Here is a 13,793-nt window from a genome sequence, read left to right on the forward strand (position 1 = left end):
CAGGTGCTCCAGCCCCAGAGAAACCCTCCTCCAGGCCATGTCTAGAGTACAAACTTTGGTTGACGCAAGTTATGTCAATGTAAAGCCGCCACAGTTAGTATATCACTTGTGCACGTGCATACTAGGCTACTTGTGTTGGCGCTGCATATACTCACCAGAAGTGCTTGTGTCACTGTACAGTGTGGTGCACCATGGGTAGTTATCCCAGCGTGCAACTCACCACCATTCAGTGCACTCTTTTTGGACATTTTGGCAATGCCTGGTGGGGCAGAAAGGAGTCACATGGGTGTGAATGGGGTCAGCTTCCCAGCAGGCAACTGTCTCCATCCCATCATGTCATCTAATTCCCATAACTTTTGCATCTTTTTAAAAACTCCTATGAATCTTCTCAGCACTCTTCTGACAGAAGCATGGCGCCTGCACAGCTCTGCACTATTGTCATAAACATTGCAAACACAGGATGCACAATCCTCAGTTATTTGCAGAGCCTTACAAAGAACCAAATCAGCAGGAAATATGATTTCTTGGAGGATAAATTGCTGTCGGACATTCTGAGAACCAATTCAAGGTTGCTGGTGGTGTTCCTGAAGCAGCTGCAGATGGTGGAACACCACTTCTAGCCGGAGAAACAAGCATTTACTGGTGAGATTGCATTGTAATGTAGGTTTGGGATGATGAGCAGTGGCTGCAGAACTTTTGGATGTGCAGGGCAACATTCCTGGACCTGTGTGCCAAGCTTAGCATAGCCTTCTAACACAGGGACACCAAACTGAGAGCTGCACTGACAGTGGAGAAGTGAGTGGTGATTGCAGTGTGGAATCTTGCAATGAAAATTGCTATCTGTCAGTGGCAAATTATTTTGGAGTTGGAAAATCCACTATGGAGGTGATTGCCATGCACGTGTGTAGGGCTATTAATCATAGCCTGCTATGCGGGACTGTGATGCTTGGCAATGTGCAGGACATAGCAGATGGATTTGCAGCAATGAGGTTCCCAAACTGTGGGATAGCAATAGACGGTATGCGTATCTCAATTTTGGCTCCAGCCCACCTTGCTGCAGAGTACATCTACATAAAGGACTACTTTTTTATGGTTATGCAAGCACTGGTGCATCACAAAGGATTCTTCACCGATATCAGTGTTGGCTGGTCAGGGAAGGTGCATGATGAGTGCATCTTTAAGAACACAGGACTGCTGAGAAAGCTAAAAGCACAAACTTTCTTTCCTGACCAGCGGGTTTCCATTGGTGATGTTGAAATGCCAACAGTGATCCTGGGGGACTCAGCCTACCCCTTGCTCCCCTGGCTCCTGAAGTCATACACCAGCTGTCTCAATAGCACCAAGGAATGATTCAATTGCAAGTTCAGCAGGTGTAAAATGACAGTTTAATGTACTTTTGGTAGATTGAAGGGATGTTGGTGTTGTTTACTCATGAGATTGGACCTCAGTGAAAAACTATACTAGTAGGTATAGCTGCCTCCTGTGTCCTGAATAATATCTGTGAAGCAAAGGAAGAAAAGATACTTCTGGAGTGGAGGGCGGAGGTGGAGCAGCTATCTTCTGAGTTTGAACAGCTAGACACAAGGGCTATTAGAAAAGCTCAGCACAGAGCTATAAAGCTCAGGAAAGTTTTGAATGAGCACTTTAACAGTGAGCCACAGTAATGCATTGTGATGTACTGTGCTCTACCTGGCCCTGCTGTTTGGGGTCAGTTAGAAACTGTGTGGTCCTTGGAGTATATCTATGAATATAACACTGTCAATGCACCTATTAATTTTGCAGTGCTTGCTGTGCATTTACAATAACACTGTGTTTTTCACTGATCCTGTGAGTTGTGTCACTCTGTTCAGTAACAAGTAAGTGGGTGCATTCAGAACTTCTAGGCAATCTGCAGCATATGTTGTGATGAATTATTTTCCAAATAATAAATTTTATTCAGTAACAAAACCAGCACAAAGAAAAATCTTTGCAATTTAAAAACAAATACATTAAAAACTTAATAAATTAATGGAACAGAACAGGAGGAAAAAACATTCACATCCATTTTACCTGTGCATACATCAACTGCGGCTCTCACCGGTCGGTGTATGTGAAGCTGTGGTTGTCCTTAATGTCCCCTGGGGTGCACTGGTAAAAGTAGGGATGCAGACCCTGATGCCATATGGAATGTTGAGGGGGATACAAGGAAGTGCTGCAATGGAATTCTTCATGGACTGCAAAGGGAGGCAAACTTGGGATTGTTGAACTTGTAGGTCCACCAGAGTCTGCAGCATCTGTGTTAGCTTGAAGAGAAGCCCCATTATGTCCTGGAATGTCTCCCTCTCCTTTTCCTGCTGAGACTCCTGGGCCTTTTGTCCTGTCCACTCTTTCCTTCTCCGGGCTGTCTGCAATGCTCACCCTCCAGGACCTTAGTCTGATGCAGCCCTTGCAGGATCTCACTGAACATGTCATCCCAAGTCCTCTTCTTTCTCCTCCTTATCTGGCTCAGGTGTTCTACAGGTGTGGAGGGAGAGTCCCTCAAGGCCACAATGGCAGTAGCTGCAGATAAAACACACACAGGTACCATTGTCACTATAGTTACCACAGAAAGCAAAAGTTAAAATTCAGAACTCCCCTCCCTTGCTCCCCTAAAGTTTTGAACAGGACACGCTTATTGACACTTCTGTTTGGAGTGTTTGTGCATGGCACCATTCACAGCACCTTGGAGAGTATGGCCCACCAAGGGTGAGGGGAGGGAATTGCTCAGCTGCATGAAACTATGAGCACAGGGCAATGGTACTGAATACTGGCACCAGCAGTGGTGATTTTAGCTGATATCTCAATCCTGAGAATAACCAAGGCATAGAGAGCACAGCTGCTGCTGGCATCCTGAAGATGCCTGGGCCAGTAGCTGCTAGTCTGTTTACTGCAATGGTGTCAGCCAAAGTTAACGCTGACTGGTGTGGGAAAGTGTCCTACCACAGAGGAAGAAATAAGGCTGCCATTGTAGAGTATCTCCATGGAAGTTTCATCAAGATTTGTCAGGAAGATTCAAGGGACGTTCCTGTGTACATAAATAAACTGCTCCACATGGTCCGGTCCCTGCCCCTCCCACACACACCTAAGTCTACAGGGGAATGAAAAGCAGATAGCAACTCCATCTCTCTTTGCTGTACTGCTACGTCTTCTAGTGTGAGTAAATTAATGACAAGGTGATAGCTGTGTTCTGTTAAATTGGGGGTGCCATCAGTACATCATTGTAATGGGGAAATACAATTACACACTTACCAGAGGTTCCTTCCCTTGCATTGGGCTCGCCCGTGTGCCACTGCCAGGACTGACTGACTGGAGTATCAAACAGGGCCTGGCTTCCGGCATAGCTGGACCCCCTGTTCGCATGTCCTCTATCCTCCTCCACCTCCTCATCCTCGCTGTTCATGCTAGGGGCCTGTGACTCTGGCTCCTCAGAGGTATTCACAGTGGTTCGTGAGGTGGTGGTGGAGTCTCCGTCAAGGGTGGCACGCCGCTCTTTGTCAAAGCGGCAGGTCTGCAGCTCAGCACCAGACTGACTGTTTGCCTCCTTGGCCTGCCACATTTCCTTTGCTTTCATGCAGTACTGCTGCTGATCCCTGTTCTATCTCTTCTCCTGTATCCCCCCTGCAATCTGCTCATAGGTGTCCACATTTCTACAGCTGTTCTGTAGCTGTGCCTGCACAGCCTCTTCTCCCCACAGGCCCAGGAGATCCCGTATCTCCTGCCTGCTCCAAGCCGGAGCGCAGCTGGAGCACGGCCAGCTGGGCAACTGCACACAATGGAGAGCTGCTAGGTGTGCTCACCAATCTGGACAATCAGGAAAAGGCATTTCAAAAATTCATGGGGCTTTAAAAGGGAGGGGTCCTTCTGGTCTCTGTGATGTTGGGCAGTGGAGTTCACAATTGTGACCAGAGTGGTCAATGTCAGGCATTGTGGGACAGCTGCTGGAAGATTGTTAAGATAGACAGAAGTAATGCAGTGGCTACATTCATGCTGCATCAACCTCAGTACATCAACCAGGACTCAATGCGGTTCAGGGACATGGTGTTACTGTGTCAGCATAATGGGGCATTCACATCACACCAGTGGGAGACGAATTAGACACATGCACAACTAGATCGATGCAAGGCTGCTCATGTCGACCTAACTTTGTACATCAGGCCTCAGTCTGATTCTAAAATCAGCCAGCAGCATAAGCTCAGATACACCCGACAAGGAGAAAACAACAGCCCCGGACTCTGGGGAAGCTCAGTTCTTCAGTATCAGCTCAAAATGTCACCCTATCAGCTGTGTTAGTTTAACAGCTTCAGAGGAGTTTACTTTGGATATAAGGGCAAGAAAACCCAAAGGCTGGTTTTCAGTGTTTTCCCAAGTCTCCCGCCCCAAGTCTGGCTTGACTCAGCAAAACACGTGTGTGTTGATAACATTGAGATGTAAATAGTCTCTTTTTTCTGTACTTCAAAATCTGCTGATGGGAAGTGCAATCCGAGAGCTAGTTAATAAAATAAATAATAACAATAACAACAACTTTGGCTTTGATTTTGGTGTGGAAGTTCAGACCGACTGGGGATATCTGATAGATGATTTTTGACTTTCAATTGAAAATAAGGATAACATTGTGGGTAAACAACATTTGCAGTTTACAATTGCTGTATTTACCTTCAATAAAACAAAACACAATAACACGCGAATACTAAATGATTACTCGAGTTTGCCTCATTTGAGCTGAAGAGTTAGTACACTGATCTACCCTGAGCAATGTCTTGCTGGAATATTACAACTTCTTCCACCCTCATCTCAGGGGCTGCTGGTATATCCACCCCAGAAAGCTGCCAATTCACGGGCAAATCCAGCTTCATATTTTTCTTCCTCAGAAAAAGAAAGAAAGTCCCTTTTAAATCGGATTTCAGACAAAGCCCTGGAGCTCAGAGTAGTCTAGAGAAACTTAAGGCCTGATCCAAAGGTTGTTGACTTTAATAAGATTTTTACAAATGCACTTTGGATCCGGCTTTTCCAGCAGAGCAGGCGGCCCCCATGCAATGCACACAGGGGATCCTCAGAGGAGTAACCAGCGGCAAGTACATCGCTTACCATTTCAAATTGGGGGCTGACACTGTGCATCTCCCTGAACGGGAAGCGATCTCTACTAAGCGTCCGGAGAAATGGTGCAGCAGTGGTGAGGGGACACAGCAAACGCGCGCCCAGCTAGCGAGCTCCACGCAGCAGAGACATATTTGCATCAAAGTGCTTTAGCTAGCAGGGCTTTTAGGTCTGTCCTCGGCCCCCCGCCCGCCTCCAGCAAACCTGTAAACCCAGGCGCCTGGGGGTTACGTACAACAGCCCGTTATAAAGTAGCAAGCGCCTGGAAATGCTGTTTTAAAGGAAGGTTTCTTGTTCTGCAGGGCTCTTAGGCACAAACTTTTAATTACTGGCATGTTGGGGGATGGGGTGAGATCACCATGTTCACCCCCCAGTTCTTAGTGTTTTTTTAAAAGCCAGAGGGGAAGGTTTTCGGGAAAGCCTAAGAGATCCCGGTGCATTAGTCACTGACTTTCAGTTGGGACTTGAGCGCCTAAATCCCTTAGAGCGTTTGAAAACCCTCACTCCGCGATTCTTTATTCCTTAGACACCCCAAATGGATTTCAGGGCTAAATCCCCCATCGCCTTATGGGAGTAAAGGTTGCTCACAAAGGCGTCCCGCAGAAGTCGCTGCGGGTACTTTTGCTGCGAGATCGGGCCCTCCACGGGAATTCAGTTTCTTTCTGAAACGATCTTATGTCACCGGATCGGTAACGAGAGGTACAGAACTAACACCAGTGGCTTTATTCAGATCCGGCCACCTCTAAAATCAAATTAGCTTTTTTTTTTTTTTTTTTTTTAAACAATTCTCTGCTCTGTGCTGCTGCGCTGGATAAAATGCATTTGAGCTGGGTACATCCACTTGTTGGTGTGGTTAAGGCTAAGCAAACCCTTTTTATAGCTTCAGGAGGAAGAATTTCAGGAGGAATAACCCTACAGAGCTAAGGGGATTTTTGGACCACACAGACATTAGGTTACATTAGTACACATACAATTATTTAAAACCAAAGAGTGTCTTTTCTTTTAAATGCCAACAATAGCAAACGAAAAGGTAGCAGATTTGGTAAGAAATGACAACGTTAACTATGGAAATGTTGGGACCGTTGGAAGGATAGATAGATAGATAGATAGATAGATAGATAGATAGATAGATAGATAGATAGATAGATAGATAGATAGATGGATAGATAGATAGATAGATATTCTTGTTGTTACTGTGGGTTTGTCTATTTAATGTGTAAACTCTTGCAGATTAAATAGCAAAGACTAGATGCTATTCCAAATGGAAAAACTCCTATTGCAAGCCACTGGAGCCGGGATCTGGCCCAGATCTCCAGTCCCCGTTGGAGTTCACAGGAGTGTTGTAAGGATTGACTGACTACAGAGATACTAGACTTTTAAAAACTCCAGCGACTTTTTAGCGCTGTCAAAAGCAGGGCTGGCTGGAGGTTCCATTGATCTGGGGCGGGGTGGCTGGTCTGTCTAATCCCTGCCCGCTTTGTAAATGTTTGGAGACTGGCGGGAGGAGGAAACGCAATCCTTATCCAAACAGTCTTTTAACCTCCAGTTCTCTCTGCCCCGTGAACGCTTTGTATGAGCCTGTCATAAGCCTTATTAATGACCCTTGTTACTTAATCTGAAACGGGGCTCCTAGCAAACAGGCAAGCCTCTTGCCACCGCACAGAACAGATTTTGAAAAGCATTTTGGTCCCAACCTAAATTCAGCTCGACGAGTTTCTCTCTCCTGCACCGAGAAGTCACTACGGCTCAGCTGCGTAATTTACTTGTTTGGCCTCAAGATTATATGACACGCGCCCCGATTTCAATGTCTCTCTTGTCTTTTCTTATAGCAAACGAGAAATAAAGTGGAATATACAGAATGTTAGTCTGATGATGTCGATTTTGTACCGATAGGGGTGTTGGTGGAATAGAGGTATTTGTAAATCCTATCGGAAACATGGGAATGTAAGAGCTGAAATTGAGATATCAGCCTGGCTATTTAGCACAAGTATCAGAATGAAACCTGACATTTCATAGTGTATAGTCAATTCTTCTAGGAAGCCAGATTGGGGAATTGTTGGAATAATCCCTGAAATAGACCAGCCGCGTTCCATTCGATTCCATTGCTTCTCCCGTACGGAGCACTCACTGCAGTCCGGGCATTCAAATTGACTTAAGGGTCCTGATTTTGTCAGGGGCTGGGTCCCTTCCGTGTGGGATCGGTGGATCTCTGTCGTCCCAATCTCTGCCCCTCTCATTCGCCGCGCTCCTACAATAGAGTTTTGGGCTCCCGGGGAGAGAGATTGGGGTAACGCGCAGCGGTTGGGGACAGAGTTGTAAATCCCCCTCCTCCCCGCCATTCGGGAGTCCTGCAAAGCGGTTCCTTGCCACATGAGCTGTAACATTTTCCAGGCTCGGGGTCTATTTGCTGCTGTGTTCGTTCTCCACCCTTCAGTAAAAATTTAACAACTGCCATGATCTCACAGCGCCATACATGTGTTTGATAAGCTTGTTTGAGAAATAGGCCTATAAAATGCAACCTCCCAGCAACTAGATACCATATTTGTGCCTGTCTGTTGTTATTTGCCTCCCTGGGTACGATAGTTAAGCAGATACACTGGGAACGTGCTACATTGTTTCATGCTTTGGTTAGCTGGTTACTGGAAACCAGACAACGTTATTTTATGTTTTTAATTTAACTATCCCGAATGGCGTTTGCAAAGCTGTATGGAAACATTCAAAGAAAGTATGACACCACACTAAATAAAGTTGCCAGATATAAATATTCCATCAGGGCCTGATTTTTCACTGAAGTCAATGGGAATGTTAACACGGTCTCCAATACAAGCAGGATCGAGACTTCAATAATAGCGGCTAACGGAAATACCCGTTGGGGATAAATGATGAGCTGTGTCATTAATTATAACAGGCTGGGAGGATTTTAAAAACGGATCGGGGCTTTGAAATCTGCAGGAATGTTCTCTGTATAACCGACCAGACATGGCGAAATTGGGAGTATGTATGCGAGATCCGTTTGTGCGTACAGGATAATTTCTCGCCGCTATAGAGGTTGGTATTTGAATTTGCGGTACGCTAGTATGAGCCATGCGATCCGAAATTAGAAAAGATTTTGAAATAGTATGGAGGTGAATAAGAGATAAATTATAAAGTGGGCTACATCGCATTTATAAACCAGATCTGTATGTTGTGGCTGCTTCACATCGTATGACAATTTCCTAGAGGAAAATAATGCATCTAAGGAATTTTATTCCTAGGTAATAAAGCATTTATCGCACAGTGCGGACAACAGTTCGTTGTGCTGGATTGGAGCACTACATGTAATCTGGTTTCTTTGCAAGAATTCCGTCTCAAAGCACAAGTCCCGCTCACTGATGCATTTATTCTTGTACCTCAAAACGATCCCTGCTTTGGGAGAAGTCATTTCACTCAAGGTGTCAGTCCAGGAGAGACTCAATTACGATTCGTGCAGTCCCTGCGCTCAGATGATTAATATCTTCCCTTTAATCCCTTTCTTCATGACTAATCGATTTCTCCTGCCAGGGCTCCGATTTGTTTGTGTCTTGGTAGAGGGACGAACAGCCCGGCCCCCACTTCAGCCTGGTGTCTCTAATTGACTTCTAGTCTACCTTTTTATGGCGACATGTGTTTCTCACAAAGCTCTTATTAGGACAAGCTGCTTTCACTAATTGAGAGTTACAGAATGCGGAAGGCAGGCTGATTTTTCAGATCACCAACTCCAGAGGACTCAGGGAAGGAAAGGTTCCCTGCACACTCTCCATCGGGTCCCTAAGATCAGATAACCAAGGCAAACTAGTCTCCTCCTCAGAAGATGATACCATTTCTAACCCCCGCAGCGCATCGCAGATCCCAGGGAAGCGCCAAGAAGCACGTGAAAGGCTACCTAGCTAGAGCTCCTGTACCAGACCTTGCGCGCCAAGCTAACTCGCCCGAGCAAAGCTTACGCACGTGGGGAAAGGCTGCCGGACTGAGCTGTCTGAGGAGTTATTCCGCTCAACCGGAAAAGCAAGGCACGTGCAAGTGCCAATTAGGAAGCTGATTAATTGTGAACTGCTATGTCACATATGATCAGTACCATAAGCTTTACGATTTCAACTCACACAGTCTAAATAAATAAATCATTTAAACCCTCCCAATTAGAGGAAAAGCAACACAGGAACAAAATTAACCCACGAATTGTTTAAAGCACCGCCTCAATGAGAGCTAACGCAACTCTTTTAATACCGACAGCAACATTTTTTATAAATGTGCTGGAAGATCCGGACGGGAAAGTTATGCACGCGCAGAGCTCGAGCGGGGACACGTGTAAGGACACGTAGCTACACATGGCTCAGCTTTCTCGTGTGTTTCACTAGCTCTCTGCCGTCTGGCAATGAATTCTCGGACTTAGGGGGGAGATTGGTATAGAGGGACAAGGCCTAAAGCCCTCACCAGGCGGCTGACTCTAAAAGGATATTTTAAATCTATCTGATGTGGGCATAAGGAAAGCTGCCCCCGGGCGTACATGGTCAGTACCTAGTCTCCTTCCCTGTGTTGGTACGTGCAGTTTACCACCAACGCCCCACCGCTAGAATCGCCCCCCGTTAAGTAAGCCAATATTAACATGACCCCCCCCCCGCGCCGCCTGCCTTAGCTATGAAATAGCAGAGAACTGAGAAGAGCTCAGTATGTCCATTTCTGTTGTGCTTCGCAGAACTTCTGAAAGATCCTGTCTACTGAAAAGAAACAACCACACTTAGGTCTGGATGGGTGGGCTAGAACAGTAATGTACGCCTGTGGGAAAAGCAGTTGGCTTTTGCAACCCTACGCCCGAATGGGGTCTTCTGTATTCTTCTTCTTTCCAATGTTGCACATCAGTCAAATGCAATGTTTGTAAAAGTTGCATTTTTTTTCATTGACTTGCAAACACGTCCCAAAGCGAACGTGATTTGTCTGGGTCGCAAGCTGACACGGGAGCAAAGCTCCTCAAGCCTGTAGCCCCGGGCTGGTGGGCAGAAGGGGGAGCCTCGTGCAGGGATGTATAGGGGCTGGGGGATGCACCCGTGAATAGCGGAGCCAGCCGAGTACAGGGCGCACCGCTTTGGGGGTTAGCTTTAGTCCTGTGGCTGGCTTCAATGCATCTCTCCGCGCGGTGGGGATTGCTGGGGCCTCTTTCAGCAGGAAAGGCGATCTGTTTGATCCTATCAGAAAGGTGCAGGAGTGTGGGACTATTTCTGTGTTCCCTTCCCCAGCAGCCACAGCCCTCCTGGGTCCAATCAGCGATCTCGCCTGGCTCATCCCCTCAAGCCAGACACCCGCCGCACTGATCGCTTGTTGGCCTGCCCCAGTGCTGCCTCTGTACAGCGCCTAGCACAACGGGGTGCCACCAGAGCTCCTGGGGCAGCGCTAAAGTAAATAGTGGCGCTACCTGCGTCTGAGCCATTCCCTTTGAAAATAACAGGGATGGGCATTAAGGCAGCGTCAGGACCCTGTGGCTGGGATGCCCCGAGATTTAGTCCACCAGCCCTTAACCCAAAATCCCCGGGTTAAATCCATGCTCAGTTCCACCTGGGGCCGGTGGGGTCGCTCTGCCGGACAGATAAACGAGGCGGTTCCGGGCGTCCAATTCAGCAAAGGGGGAGCGCTGATTAAACCGGCTCCCCAGCTCTGGCATGCCCCCCTCACGTCCGAGTTGGCCTGGCAGGACTGGAACCGCCTGTGTCTCAGTATTAAACCCCGGCCCATTCAATCGGGCAGTGCCGGTAAACCCAGGCTGGAGCGAGCGTTTCTGGGCTAGCCGGCTTCGCTCCGCCAGCAACCCCGCTCCACTCCCGTAGAGACTGGAATCTGGATTGAACGCCGAAATCCCGATCCTGTTCCCAATGGCAAAGCGCCCCGGAAAGAGCCAGCAAGTTTTTTTTTTTTTTTTTTTTTTTTTTTAAGTAGCTGCTACTCGCGATCCGATCCTGCTCCTACTGGAGTCAAGCAGGGATCCGGCTCTTAGGTGAGAGCAGAAGACTAGGAAATCCATCCCCACCCGCTGGCTGCCCCTTCTCTTCGGGCTTCAAACCCTCTTTGGAAAGCGTGTTTAAAAATAAGGTACTTTGTCCTGTATCTAGAGTGCCAGAGACATCCCCTAGCTCCAGTTCTTTCCCACAGAGCGTTCTGACTACAGATGACCTGGGACAAAGGTTTTTAAATCAGCATGAAATAAAATGAAGAGCTCATATATTAAAACTGGCCAATATGGGAGAAGAAATCCGTATCTCCCACTTTAACGGGGCATCTGCTTTTTAAGCTACTTACTACGTAAAGGAGGAATGATTTATTTTTATTTTTCAGAATGTACCAGGGCAGTCAGGTTTTACTCACTGAGGGTGGAATGAAAAGCCAATCTCCTTCTCTCGAGTAAAGGGAAATTAAGAAGAAGAAATTATAGTAAAACTAAGCATCCTACCAGGGCAAAGTCTGCAGGTTTGTTCCTTTACATTTCCACTCAAATTTAAATACACATTGTTGGGACCCTAACATATCATTCTCTTTTTAGTGAGTGAGAGAGTGAGTGAGAAGACGGGGAAGGACGTTCTTTGTTTTTGGTGTGATATCTTAGCGATGTATTTGTGTATAGTTGTGGTGCTTGTGTTGGGGTGGATGGGGGAAGATATCTGCAATCGGTGGCTCCAAGGCCCTGTTTCCAAACCACCACCACCACCCCGGCAAATCCCAGAGATTTATTAAAACCCTTCGGGTTCCAATAAGTATTTTTATTTTATAGTTCAATTTACAAGTCGTCTTAATTAAAGACCGATTCGGATTGAATCCGAGCTCTGATTACTGATCCCTCTTCAAGGACAGTCATTGCCAAGAGTGGAAAGGTGATAGAACCCCGGTATGCGGCTTTAGATGCTGATGTCATTGCTCCGCCAGCCCCCCTACACAGCGCGGTGTGTCTGCGCTGGCTCCCTGGGTACCTAATCCACACGCGCACCCCTGCTGCAGCCACCCCCTGTGCGATTACAACCGTGCGTTCCTGGTGAACACGTCTCCCCAACCTCTCCTGCCAGACGCCCACGGTCCCTCCCCAGCCCAGCCGCCCGACGTCCAGCTCGTGGCACTGGCACCAGCGCCTGATTTCCCGGGACCATGTAGCCGTCCCCCACCAGATACCGGCCCCAGGCTCTGCCTGATCCAGCAATAACTGCAATTGCTCACTTCCAGCCGGCCATCTCCAAGCCCTTCAGGCGCGCAGAGCTCAGACTGAACCCCCAACCCGACTCTCTCTTTCCACGACAAGGACAGTCCCTTTCAAGCCCAGTCTTCCCCCAGAATATCGATCCCTCTGCTAAAGGACACAGCTCGAGCTGTGGGATAGTGTCATTGTGGCAGTCTCCACCCCCCCTCCAAATTAGTTTGATCTCAGACTGTCCCCTGCGCGCTACCGCCTGCTTTATCTGCGCCCCTGCGCCGCGCGCTGGGGACCCCCCGTCTCACTTACTGTCCTGCTGCGGGGTGTCGCTGCCGCTGGTTAGCCCCGGGGATTCCAGCAAGCTTCTGCCGGCTTCCCCTACGCTCTCGTCCGCCTGAGCCGCCACCATGTCTCCGGCTTCCTCCAGATCCAACAGGTGACTGACGGAGAAGTTCTTTTTGGCCTGTAAGTTGTCCAGATTGCTGGGGCTCTCCAAGCGGGTGGCAAGGACGGCCTGTCTCTCCATGATGTGGGCATAGCTGGAAGTCATGGTTTCCCCCAAGTCTTAAAGGAAAAGTGCAGGCAAAACAGGAGAGAGAGAGATGGGGGAATACAAGGGACCCTCCCCAAAATCTCAGACGCTGTCCCTGGAGCAGGGGCGCTCCCTGGGCTTCCTTCGGCAGGTTCCAGGGGGAGAATCCTGCCTCCCTCTGCCCAGTTCTCACGCGAAAGTGACACAGAAAGCGAGCGAGCGAGAGAGAGAGAGAGATGGAGGAAGGGGATGGGGGAGGGGGGCAGAGGAATCGAAACGTGTCTTTCAGGAGAAGCGGCGTATTCCCAGGCAGGCACCAGCAGCAAGAGGCTTGTCCCGGCTTTAAACCATCTCCAAGAGAGCGCGTTGCCCCCTTTGCGCTCCTGGCGAGTCTCGGGAGTGACTGAGGTTTCAGGTCACGGGTGCTGATGTCTTGCAGATGTACTCGCGAGTATTAACTCTCACCGAAAGGAAGACGTGGGTTTTCAGGAGTCCAAGAGAGCCCCCCGCCCTCCCCTGGTCTCGCTCTCAGTTGCTTTCCCCCACCCCTCTCAGTTGGATCAAGCCGCTCTCTGGCACTTCAAAAGGGCCAGTCTGGCACACAGGGGAGACTTTGCAGGGAATACATGAAAATTAGAGACCCAAGGGAGGGCAGCTCGAGACTTAATAGGGGCCTGTAATTACGTGGCAAAGTCTTTGTGCTGTTTCTGACGTTTTACAGACCCCTCTTCTACAGCGCAAACTCTCCCTCCACCACCAAAAACAGACTGATTAAGAACTCCCCTCCCCCCTTCGCCAACATCTGATGTAGCGAGCGAGCTGGGAAGACCCTTTGCGTTTCTTAAATAACGATCGAATTATCTCTCTTCCCCCCCCCCCCTTGCAATAGGATCTCTGGCAGAAAAGTCAAACTGAAAGCCACAATCATTTCAAACAGACTGATTATTTTGCTTCAGCATTAACCCC

The 13,793-nt window shown here is 48.2% G+C and overlaps 1 protein-coding gene across 3 annotated transcripts in view; it reads right to left on the reverse strand.

The window, feature by feature from the left end:
* The window catches only part of PRRX1 (paired related homeobox 1), a 92,458-nt gene extending 78,901 nt beyond the window's left edge, over positions 1-13,557 (reverse strand). For 2 of the 3 annotated variants that reach the window (XR_008446030.1, XM_054038691.1), the window contains exon 1: positions 12,605-13,557. Coding sequence is in view for 2 of the 3 variants with exons in the window: in XM_054038691.1 (XP_053894666.1) it covers positions 12,605-12,845 (241 nt within the window). In the remaining variant the exon portion in view is untranslated. The remainder of the gene's footprint in view (positions 1-12,604) is intronic. The other variant, XM_054038692.1, reaches the window with a different exon arrangement.
* Positions 13,558-13,793: the final 236 nt, after the last annotated feature.

This window comes from Malaclemys terrapin, chromosome 8, assembly GCF_027887155.1.
Source record: "Malaclemys terrapin pileata isolate rMalTer1 chromosome 8, rMalTer1.hap1, whole genome shotgun sequence".
Lineage (NCBI taxonomy): Eukaryota > Metazoa > Chordata > Testudines > Emydidae > Malaclemys > Malaclemys terrapin.